The 13,556-nt window shown below is 25.8% G+C and overlaps 1 protein-coding gene across 1 annotated transcript; it reads right to left on the bottom strand.

The window, feature by feature from the left end:
- Positions 1-5,570: 5,570 nt before the first annotated feature.
- On the bottom strand, positions 5,571-13,556 carry LOC413844 (ATP-binding cassette sub-family G member 5). Its single transcript, XM_397283.7, has 7 exons — positions 13,417-13,556; positions 8,501-8,625; positions 7,935-8,431; positions 7,559-7,841; positions 6,990-7,495; positions 6,381-6,847; positions 5,571-6,318 (listed from the first exon to the last, which is right to left on the bottom strand). Exons 2-7 carry the CDS (start codon positions 8,611-8,613, stop codon positions 5,722-5,724), a joined length of 2,463 nt encoding a protein of 820 aa, XP_397283.1. The 5' UTR covers positions 8,614-8,625; positions 13,417-13,556; the 3' UTR covers positions 5,571-5,721.

Here is a 13,556-nt window from a genome sequence, read left to right as displayed (position 1 = left end):
TAAATTTTTATAGTTTTCACTATCAAATTTTATTTCTTTCACAAACAATTCTTTTGTATTTCTTCTTGTATATTCGGATTGTAAATTATATTATAAATTATTTATACTAATATGAATGAAAAATTATTAATATCTTTTCTTTTCGAATTGATATATTGCTAAACGAATCCCATTAAAGGGACTATCGATCCGTTCTCAAGAAAAACAGTAGGGAATATATATGCAGTATCACTATAGTAGTCACAACAAATGTGTACGCTAAGATGACGTAAGTGATACCTGTTGATGACCTTAACAGGTGTGCATACTTAATGGCAATGGCATTACGTATTTCGTGATGCAGTCGGAAGTCGCAACGCATTATTAAATCATGATTCTATAGTGTACATAAGTTTCGTTGATATTGATGCTCTTTTTTCATGATTATAAAAACACATATTTCTTGTTCTTAAAAAAATCTCTATTAATATTCTTTTCTATTTTTTTTATTTTTATTTTATTAAGAATTTAATAATTAAAAGATTATGTGAAATCTGCTTTTTTTTTTTGAATTTCCAAATTTTGACAAAATAAATCGATTGTTAAAATCACGTCTCGGATCTACGGAATAAAATTTAAAAAAAAACGTTCGTTTCTATGAACCTGTACAATGCGAATCATATAGACATCTGGTTCCTGTTGTCTACCGGAGAAGGAAGCCGATTATCGGGTTCATAGTACCTTACCCGATGTAACATCGAACACTTCTACACATGCATAAACGTACTAATACCGAAATGGATGCTGGTATACGCACCGGAAGCAATACTCCCTGGCACTTGACTGGACATTAGTGCACGCACTCGCGAATATATGTATGTGATATATGTTAGCTTGTATATATTACTGCGTAGGCGTGTGCATGTGATTACCACGAAAAGCGGCCCCAGGTTGACAGGAAATGGTTCGAGATAAGATAATGACGTCCCTTGCCTCTCTCGCATCCGGCTGCTTTCTTCGTTACTTGGACGTTGGAGAAGCTTTTCTTACTGCAACTCGGCGACAGGTATTGATTCAATTTCCAAATATATAGTAAAAAAATCTACAAAATTTTTTTCACAAAATTCAATAAAGTAAATAAAATTCCGAATAAATTATTATTGAAATAATATTTGAAATTCTCAGAAATCTTCTCGTCATTTTCTCAAAATTAAGTAAAAAAAAATGATTTTTTCAATTAATCTACAAATTTTTGTTTAAGCTTTAAAATAAAATGACAGATAAAATAATCAAAATGATATTTTTAATTCTTAAAAATCTTGCATTATACAAAAATAACATTTGAGTTTTTATGAGGATTTTTCAAAATATACAAATAAAATATTCAAGTAAAATAACAATGTAAACGAAGCAAATCTCTACTTAAATATTTAAATCCAATTTATTTAATATTTGCTGTAATTAGTCATGAAAATATTGAATTCAAATTGATAATCATAGATCATCAGTAGATTTTTATAGGTTAGAGAATTTAAATATTTCTTTTTCATTCTAAAAAAAATTTTAAAGAACAAATGAATTCTCTAAATGATTTTTAAAATTTATATGCTTACATAAAATTTGAAATTTCTTTTATAGAAATATTTATTAGCTTTCAAAATTATCCAATTTCTTCTATATTTCAATGGATTAAATGGACGAACAGAAGATGTTATAAATTAATCGATATATAATTTTCGATTATAGATTGATAAATAATGAAAATAAATTATAATCAAATATTATTATTAAATTTAAAAAAAAAAAATTTTCTGTTGAAGTTCTATTAGCGTATAATTAATTTTAATTTTTAAAATGTCATAATGTTCTTTATTCATGCATTTGTTGAATATTACCATTTATAAGAAAAAAAATAATTTTTATCAAGTATAACAGATTTATTAAACAAATTGAATACTATAAAGTGCTAATAAAAAAATATTTTTTATGTTTTTTTATATATTTTTTCATTAATTATTTTTAATGAAAATAATAGTTATTAATTAATTTTTAAATTGTAATTGTTTTTAAGTTTTTAAGAATATTTTTAAGTTTTGAATATATTTAGAGAGAATATATAGTTCATAAATTGATTATTATCTATTAATAAATAGATGGCGCTGAGAATTTTATTTTCATTTCCGATATTAATTATTAATTCAATTATTACAATTCAATTCTGATTATATAAATTTCTACAAAATACTTGAGAATATAAAAAATCTAAGAATTTTATTTTCTAATTATATTTTAATTAAATATTTTATAAATTATATGTTAAGAATTAATATGAATTTAAAATAAATTTTTGACAATAGCAATTTTTGTATTTTTGTTTTCGATTTTTTTGAAAGATGAAAGTTTTTGAGATGTTCTTGTTTTTTCCAAAAAATTGTTGAAATTGTTAAAATTGTTAAAATTGTTAAAATAGTGAATGTATTTCGCAATTTGACTATTTATCTTTATTATGATTATTAAATTTTAAATAATTTTAAATAATCTTTCTATGAATTATATTATTAATACTTGACATTTTGCATCTCTTCGTTGGTTTGCAGAAATAAATTTTAAAGTTTAATATTTTTAATTATATAATATAATATCAATATATATATTATTATTCAATATATTGGAATATAATTTGTAATATAATTTTTTTCATTCAACAATTAAAATAATTACATTTATTATTATGTAAATAGCATCCTTACATTTTAAAATTATATTCTTGTATGTTAAATACTTAAATGTTAAAAGTTACATTATATATAACGAAGTATTAATGATTTTGTTTAAATAGCTTAATGAATGGTATATTAAACAATATCAAAATTTTATTTATAATATATATTATACTTTTATTAATCTATACTTATTTTCGCTAGTTTCGTTACTTGATAATAATCAAATCAAAATATTTTTTGCATCTTCTTTAATTAATCAAATATTTTTTCTTTTAGAAGAACATATAACATAAAATATTGAAATAAAAAAATTATTTTTAAACGAAATATTAAATTTACAATAAAAAATTACGAAAAAATAATAAATGAATATGATAAAAATATATAATTATGCATATGTATGTATCGAAAATATATATCGAAATTCGATTATTAAAATTTTTAAGTATCGATTGAGTATTTATGCAATTATCGATATATTCAAAAAATAAAGATTATTGATTTCCAACCAAGTTAATATATAAACATATATATTATTTATATATTTAATAATTAAATCATTAAATGTTATAAATAACATTAACTATAATGTTATAATTTTATAATAATTCATTAAAATATATCCATTAATGACAAAATAATTTTTTTATGAAATTGAGGAAGAATTTAATTAGTAATTTGCTTTAGCATATCTAAGAATACGTGTCCGTGTATGATGGTTTGTGGATAGAAGTAACGTGCTAATATAGAATGTGCCGACGCATGTTGGTAGGTGGTGAAGTAAAATAATCAATGAAGAGGCGAACGGGATCAGGAGGGAGAAAACGAAATATGCTTTATACATTCGCGCCCACGCGACTCACAGGTTCTTGTTATTATCTCAAGCCGTTTTTGTTCTTCCTGCCTGTAGAAAGACCTTGCTAGGAATTGGAATGATGATTCGTGTATATAATCGTCGATAGTAATTTAATTTAAATTTTTGCAGTATTTAAGTAATTTATTTAAAGAATATAAGCAGTTTTTTTTATATAAAATATAAAATATATGTATATATTAAATATAAACAAAGGAGAAAAAATGAGGTTAGTTTTGAAATATAGTCAAATGATTTATATTTGAATCAATAACAATATAATTTTCGTTTGGTATGTATGTAATAATATTAGTAATAATTATTTATTAAAATTATATATATTTTTTAAATCAACAAATAATAAAAAATATTTAAATGATATTCTATATATATTTCGAATTATTAATAATTTTACTAATTCTACAATTTATTAAAATAAAATAATTTGTTAAAGATATTAAAACAAGTTTGAAAAATTAGAAGAAATATTTAAGGATAATTCAATGCTATGAAATGAAAATAAGAAGAATGAATGCACGTAGTATGTAATCTCAATGAATCAAAAGTTCGATGTACGCACATCGAATGTGGAATAGAGAGTGGTTCATTGATTTTGAAGTATAACGACACCACGCTAAAGTTTAATGCTCGCGAAACAAGAACGTGACTCTGTTCTGCGATCTTTGCCTAACAAGCCCACGCTTTTTCCAAGAATTCTGCTTACCCAGCTTACAACTATGAGTTAATTACTTTTATCGACGGAAGTTGGCATTTACGACGATTGCTCTGTTGCCAATTTGTACTAATTCAGTGAACGAATTGACGGAGCCTTGAAACTTGCAAAGGGTGTTGAGAATATTATAAAACAAAAAAAGAATTTTAATTAATATGAATTTATAATAACATTCTTAGAATATTGTAAATTAATTAAATAATTTATCAGATAAATAACAATTTTCAAGATGTATAAGTTTGATTAAGAAAATCATCGAAAAATATTTAAAATTTTCATAATAATATTGCAAAATAATATGTTCAAATATAAAATTTCAGCCATCTTTTTCATTTTCATGATTTTCAATATCGAAGTTATGAAACTATTAATATAAATATTTTATGATATTTAAGATATCTTTATTCATTGTGATAAGAAGAATCGTTAAAATAAAAATTAAAAATTAAATAGAAAATAATTAAAAAATTAATTGATTAAATAATCTTCTTGAAAAAATTATATGGTTTAACTAATTAACAAATATAGGTTATCTATTTTTTTTGAAAATTATCATTATATTATGCATTAGATTATTATATAGTCGACAGATATATTTGTCTGAGATAAAATATCGATTTAGCCGTTTTTAGTTTCCAATAATTGATAATAAATTTGTAAAATCACGAATAGATTAAAATTTAAAAACAACTAAATCGATTTTTGAGAAATAAATTTAATAATTTTTTGTAAATAATATGATTAATTAATATTCATATATTTTTTTAAAAATAATTCGATTCCAGTAAATGAAAAATCATATTTACCGATTGAACTTTACCGATATTCTTAAAGTTGTAGATGGAGCTTGCGATCAAGTTTCGTAAAGTAACTGACGAAACTAATTTTTCATATTAATCAATTATTTTCAATATAAACTAAATGTAACTAAATTATTTTTAATTTTAAATTTAAAAATTTTTTCACTAAATTTAAAAGAAAATATTTAAAATTATAAAAAATAATCAATATATAATAGAAGTTCAATAATCCTTTTTTTATTTCATAAAAACATTTGTATTGATTGATTTGATTATATATCGTTACAAAAAATAGATAATTTTAAAACATTTGGAGAAGAGAATGTATCGGCTCATCAAGCTTTGGAATTTCATTAAGTCTATTTTGCAAGTTTCTGAAGTCTATTACTTTAGAAAATCGCAATAACGATAATAGACAAATATCAAAGCTTATGAGCGTGATATGATAAAATACTTATATTTTATGATGAAGTAAATAATCATATTTTTTATCTATAGCTATATTATATTGTACTTATAAAATTATAACATTAATTAAGAATATTCTACTAACATTAATAAAATACAAAGATATGATATATTCATGAATTGAGAATGATGTTGATTCAGTCATTAAATTGTTGCATTTTATGTTTATGGCTTGTTTGGTGCACTCCTAAGTCTCTTAGGAGTGGTGTATCTAATACATAAGAATACTAATATAATTAGGATACTGACAATAATTATTCCTATTCCTAGCCATAATTCTCCTCTTACATTAAATTTATGCAGTGCAATTTCATACAATGCTAATATGCCATCAGGTGGTTCACAAGCAGCTTGAACTATAATATCCTGCCTTTGAATTTGTTTTGGTTTACAATTTGTCAATTTATTCATGACTTCTGTTTGATGAAGTGGAGGTAACAACAAAGATAGAGTCCATTGCATTGGACTAATTTTTTGATACCAATTTGGCAAATTCTCTAGATGCAATGTCACTCCTCCAGCTAAAGTCATTTCTCCAATTACAATGCCAGAAAATAAAGAAGCTAAATATGTCCATTTGCAAATGTGAGCAAATAATATACAGATTAAATGTTGCAGCATTAAATAAAGTAAACCAACTCCAAGATAATTCCATAAGGAAGTTAGATTTTCATCTGGTATTAGGTGAAGACCAGACATAGCATAACCTGGTGCCAAATAGATCAAATAAATTATGCACCAAGAGAGTATTCCACAGAGCAGCTGAAAAGAAAGATCCAATTAATAAAATGAATGATTGAATATAACTATCTTTGAAGATTTACCTCCATTAAAATACACACAAATCTTCCATATAAGCCATCTTTAATATCTCTTTCCACATTTGGTCTGTAATCAGCCACTTCATAAATGGCTATTAAAGTTAAAGGCCAGAAGAAAATTCCTAAACTGGCATAATGAAAACCAATTCGGTCTCTAAGATATAAATTTGAATCCCCAGCTACATCCCAAAATATTGCACCAAGTAAAATACTTAAGGAGGCAGAAATAACTATTTTTCTAAGTAATCTGGTCAATGTCCATGGTTGACTATAGATTAGAGTCCTCAGAAGTAATGCGTAAATTTGTGAGAATATATTAGGACTCGAAATAGAAGGAGGAAGTGTTCCAGGTGGTCCAGGATCACTTAGTGCTGGGAGCCTGGTTCTTGCAAGCTCGGCTAGATGATCGATTCTTTGGGAGGATTCTAGCATTGCTTCCGCAGATAAATCATCGAGTGTTACTAAATCAACTGAAAAAGAAAATTGTTAAAAATTTAAAAATAATTCTTTGGTTTTTTATTATCATACGAAAAAAAATGAACAAAAACAGAATATAATGAAATAGATAATTTGTAATTTATTAATAATATCAATAGTATTAAGATTACGTACGATAATAATCAGAAGGATTTTTAAATGGAGGACAAGGAAATTCTGCAAGAGCAAAATATGGCAACATATCCCTTCTGGGACCCGAATACATGATTCTTCCACCGGACGTAAGTGCCACTCTTGATACCATCGTCAGTATCTCATAAGTTGGTGGATGTAAGGTCAATACTACTAATCTTTGACCTCTGTTAGCCCATTGTCTCAAATATTCTACGAGGAAGAAAGCGTCGAAAATGTCCAAACCATGTGTTGGCCTATCTAGTGCAAGAATATGTGAATCTTGTAATAAACGACACGCCAAAGCCAACCTTCTTGCTTCAGAGGTTGTCAATGAATTCACAAGACAATGCTTGGTTGCTTCTAAACCAAGTTCCTGAAGAATTGCGTCGGCTTCTAATTTAGAAGTATTTGGACCTCCTCTAAGAAGCATATAAAAACTTAAAGTTTGTTGGGCAGTTAAACCTGGACTTAAACTATTTTCCGTCGACAAATAAGCAACTCGAGATCTAAAAAAAAAAAAAAAAAATTCAAATTGATAATTCAAAATAATTTTAAAAAATAAATTATACCTTAAAGTTCTAAAAGATACAGATCTTCCATTTAGCAAAATATCTCCTCTTTTAATTTTCTTTCGTCCAGCAATAGTTTCTACAATATGTTTTCCTTCTTTCTCTGTAGTAGCCATAATGGCTAATACTTCAGTTGCTCCAGCTTCTAAAGTAATTCCTCGCAAAAGAGGCAAACCATCAGATCCTGAAGCTTCTACACCTCGTAATTGAAGATGAGGATGTTGAAGACATGGTACCGGCCTTAGAGGTAATGTATAACTCTCTGGACCCAGGATCCCATGCCCTAAAAATTAATTTTCTCTATTAATTATAACCGAAATTAAAAAAACATCTAAATGCATATAAAAATATAAATGTTAAAATATAGGATATTCACCTCTGAGTTCGTGAACCCCATATCCTGGATCTATAGGCGCAATACTATGTCTTCTATTCGTTCTACTACCTCCGTGAAGAAGATTCGCTTCACTGACACTTCTCAATCTAGGATTTTCCCTTGAAACTGTCAACTGAGAATGTGCATGTTCTCTAGGAACAGCATGAACGTGTCTAAAATCAGGATCACTCCTAGCAGATCTCATAGCAGAAGTTCCATGTGCAGAAGTTCCTGCATGAGATATTCTACGACCTTCTTCGCTGGAATCGTAACCACTAGAGCCATCTCTATTTCTGGAACTAGGTGGAAGAACCCTTGGAAGACCAAATTTTAGGTAAGTATATGAATTGCTGGCTAAGGGACTTTTTGGCCCGTATCTTGGATGTCTGAGAATACTCTGTACTGTGGAGTCTCTCAATTGAAAATTTCCATATGGGAGAGGAGATTTTTCTGCTGATCCAAGTGCTGAATCCGTAAAATCGGAATTCAAGTTTTGTCTGAAAGAATGATATATGATTAATTACAATATTTTTTAGAATTGAAAATTAAAAATGAAGTAAGAATACCTGTAGATTGACCAAGCATGAAGGTCTTCGCTGGCTGGAGGCTCTAGGCCTCTGGTGTCTAATGCCCCAGGCACTGAGTATCTTCGTTCCAGCTCCCACGCTTCCGATCCCATGATTTGTGGTATCTGAACAATTCAAGTGAGACTGAATAAAATAATCTGCGGATTGCATTACATTCATAGCTTCAATTAAACTATGTGATCAAAATGTAAGTGATTTTATTTATTTTTTTTATAAAATAATCAATATCATAATTTATCATTAAATTTTTAATATTAATCAAATTATTATGATCAGAATTTATATTTATTATGATTATATGCTTAAAGGATTATGTGTGTAATTGAAAAATATTCTAAAGGAAAAAATCTTTGAAATTAATTTATTTTTTTGTTTAAATTATTTTAAATAATAACTTTATATTCATTTATTGTTTATATTGATTGGAAAATTATATTTTACATATTATAAATTAACAAAAAACACAAGTATTGATATTGGAATGAATATTAGTATTTAATATAGAAAATATAATATGTATTCATATATAGATTTAAAAAAATTAACATGTAATATTCCATAAGTATATATATGCATATTATGTGAATAATATTAGTACTCTTTTAAATTACTTGTCATTGAAAATTCAAAATTATTCATTTCTTGAATAATTTTCTATTTATATTATGGAAAAGAAGAAATTAGAATTGGAATTCGTTTCAAATATAATTATTTTTATTGTATATAATTGAATATTTATTATCTTTTAATTCAATTAATTTAATTCATTTAATTAAATTTCATTGAATTAAATCCTTTGTTTTTATCTTTAATTTTTAAATTAATATTAGTTTATTATTATATTCTTTTAATTTTGAATTATATTTATATATATTTATAATCTTTTTTTAATATTAATAATCATCCATTATTGTTAAAATAATGCATAAAGTTTTTTCTTTGCTTATTTGATTATTTAATATTTCTTATCATAACTTTATAAAAAGAAAAAAAAATCTTAAACATCAACATCAACATCTCAATTAATAAGATTATAAAAATTATAAATATATTTAATAGTTTGACATTTTTTTCATTAAAAGATATTAAAACTTTTTTAAAGTATTGTGTTTAACAATTTATAATTTAATTTTTCTTTTTTCTCAATTTCTTTTTTTAGTTATAAAGATGCTTTTAACTTCAGAACGCGTATCGCAAACTAAGTTCATTGAATATCTTTGGAACGAATAAACCGATTTCGCAAGAGTACCTTGCTTCATATCCCGGTAAGTTTATATAGAATGCTATTTAGTCTTACACATTCACATAACTATACTCATTGCGTGGTACACGTGGCCAAGAGAAGCTAAGCAACATTCCTTTTAACGGTGCAGTTCATGATGAACTTGAAAATATATATAAGATTTTTGAATTTGAATAATTATAAAATTATTGAAATTCTTAAAATAATATTTTTTTTACTTCGTGTTATAACTTGATCCTTATCATTTTAATTTTTATAAAAATTTATTTTTGTAAATCATGTTATGCGTTAATAAATGACATCAAAATACTTAAAAATCATAAAATGTTAAAATTGTTTTAAGTCATAAAGCTTAACAATCTCGAAAAATTAATAAGCACAATAGAATAGTCATCTGAGATAATATTCTTTTTATATCGGGTCCATGCAAATAACATTAGTCAGATGTCATCATAGAAACATCTTTTTTCATCTACCAAGTGACTTCCCGTTAGATGTTGACTCACTTGCTATATGTTTGCGCGAAACTAAGCATTCTTTCAGCAGTTCCTTCAAACAAAGGATGTTTCTCTAGACTTTTATTGTGAATCACTATGTTTAGTCAATTTCTTTTCCTCCTTTTTCTTGCAAGTACTTATAAATGAATAGTTTCTTTGATGAATTTGAAATAACATAAAAATTGTTAATGACCTAAATGAAAAATCCATTAAATGAAAATAGTCTATTATTATTTAATGGATTTTCTTTATTTATAAAATTCCACACATTTTCAAAATCAGCTGAGATTTCTATTCATCATCGTATAACGGTACAATTGAAAATAGTCAAGATTCTATGTTATTTCTACTACTAATCATTACTTTCGATGGGCAACTAACAAACTTTATTCCATCATGTTCCATTGAACTAGAAGAATTCTATGAAGTAATCAGAAATTTTTATTTAAGTTAAATTTAAAATTTTTTTTTTTATTTATCTTTAATAATTTCATAGAACAATTTTTTCTCATTTATAATTTTAATTTCATATTCCAAAAAAGTATATCCATATGAGATAGAAATTTATCGTCTATTACTTTTATCATCATATTGAGAATTTAACTAGAAATTCTATATGATTTCATGTTTACATTGTTTGATTTCTCTTTGTTTAATGTTATGATCCAATAAGTTTCGATCATCGATCATGTTTTTTTCTTGATTTACGTAACATCATGCATAGCTTTTTTTTAGAATCAGATAACTATCTTATATTCGAGTTAACTGTTCATTTGCATATCCCGTTTCTGCAACAGTTGTACCAAACTAGCCGCTATACATTTTTCTTCCTTATATCCTCGTTTCTTCAACGTCTAAAAATTTCTAGTTACACTTTCTGAAAAATGTCGACATATCTTGGATTCGATATGAAGCATAATTTAGCTCTGTAGAAGATAATATATAATTAATATGTGTTTTACGGTTCGATGATTTTTCTCGTCAAATATTAAGCAGTATGCTAATTCACTTTTCAATTCACTGAATATAGGCTTTCATAATGAAAAGCAATAGTTGTGTGCCAGTAGAGCAACCACTTTAAATGGATTAACTATCATGAACATGCATGTAACTTGATGTGGCGATAACATTCTTCTTTTATATTATTTCTTTTTTCTTTTTTAGCGAAGTGCATTATTGATTTTTAATCCTTGCCATTATTTTTGTTTTTATATTTAGAAAATTATGAAATATAAATTAATAAATAGGATTTATCGTAGTGAAACTTGAGAGAAAAATCATTTCATTAGAAAGTATAAATTATTTTCTTACAAGAACAAGAATAATAGAAACAATTTCTTTTTTTTTTTTTTTTAGAAAATTTATTTCTCATTTATTTTTTATAATAAATATATAATAATCTCGTGAGAGTCTAATTTCTTTTATTTTATTTTTAATCCATAAATATTATATTCAATGAATATATACAATACATGAGATTGACATACACGTTCTTTCTTTAATCAAAGCGTTTTTCAGAAATCTAGTAGACTTGGATAATTTAATTTCTGGTTTCGAAATTTCTTCCGCTAACTGTGAGACTATCCCACGCACTGATTTCTATGAACATGTCTTTCAATCTCGTATACACGTGATAAAGAACGTGTCTGAATAAACCGTGGCCTGGATACCGCGTACAAGAAAGTATAAAAAATTCACCGAATTATTGAGCAAATTGATGCATTGATCAAAATACAAACCTTGACATTAATATTATCAGAAACGATAACGAGTACCAGCATGTTTTCTATTGAAAGTAAATTATGCTGGTTTGGTAAGTTTCTATCTTTTTTTTTTTTTTATAACACAAAATTTTACATTACAGTATTACTTATAAAAAATTTTATTTTGTTAGTCCAAAGAGAATTTTAAAAATTAAAAAGAAATATTCCATTGATAAAGTAAAATAGAAAAAAATAATAAAATAAAAAAAAATAAATATTACATAAAAATATTATTAAAAACAATCGAAGAATTTGCTTTTTATATTTTTGTAAACAAAAAGCAATTAAACTTTTCTTATTTTATGTTCTATTTTTACTTTACTTGAAGAGCTCAATTATTTGTATTCATTCCGTTATTGAGACACACAATAGAATAAAAATCGTTTTATAGAGATGTGCACTGAGGTCAGTGCTGCCGGATTTTTCAATATTCTATGGAAGTACCCTGTCGGCGACAAGAAAGAATTAATTAACATTGCAAATTGACCAGACTGCCGTCTATGGCACGTGGGAAGGTGTAGGAAACATGTCTTATGCGTTCATTGAAATCTCCAAACATCAGCGTTGTCTTCAAAGAATTTAGGTATTTTTTTATCCTTATAATGTCATTAAAACTCACAATAAAATCTTTTCATTTCTTTTTTTTGATCTTATCTTTAATTAATCTTATCTATTATATACAGCCTTCACAATTTTTTCAATCGTTCAACTTAAACTATTAATTGGAAAAAAAGAAATATGATGAGATTAACATAGTGATTAATTAAATTAATTTTTAATTAATTCAAATTATAATATTATTATCGAGCGAGTGAAAGCATCGACAGTGAAATGAAAATCATCAAGAGGAAAGTGTGGTTACGGAATATTAACTACGTTCATTGAGTTTCTTTTCTTTGTTAAAAAGTGTTTCAATGTTTCATAAGCTACTACTAATTTATTGAAAAATTTGTAAATAACTAAGATTTTTATTCTTATTTTTTTTTAAGAAAAGCAGTTCTTAATCTTTATTGCTTTCATCTATGTCACCTGTATCAAGAGAATTTTCCTTGTTATGCAAAATCAGGTTTCCAGTCATTGAACCATGACTAGCCATGGAATTATGTACCCGTATTCCTTATATTATATTTTTCTTCTTTTCCATGAAAAGATCCATGAAAATCATCTAAGGCATTTTAAGACACTATTCTAACACTTTTTAAAGAACTTGGATAAGAAATGTTGCAATTATCCATGAATCACACTTTTTTACTCAGGAGAAGAAAAAAAAATTATATTTGTTTATCTATTTTTTTTTAGCAAAATATATAAAAAAGAGAAACGTGAATGTCAGGAATTGCGCGTGCCACGAAATCTGATACATCCTGGGGAATCTTTGTGAGAATGACTCACCACCGGTATTCAGGATGAGCTTTCAAGCGAGTCTGATCGAGTCAAGGTGATGCTGTTCCTCCATTCCGCCGATTCCTTCCTGATCTTCTTTGTTATTTTTCTTCTTGATGAAAATTTTTCTACAGATGAAAATTTTAAAG

The sequence above is a fragment of the Apis mellifera genome, linkage group LG8, assembly GCF_003254395.2.
Source record: "Apis mellifera strain DH4 linkage group LG8, Amel_HAv3.1, whole genome shotgun sequence".
Taxonomy (NCBI): Eukaryota; Metazoa; Arthropoda; class Insecta; order Hymenoptera; family Apidae; genus Apis; species Apis mellifera.
This window is presented reverse-complemented; position numbering and strand designations above follow the sequence as displayed.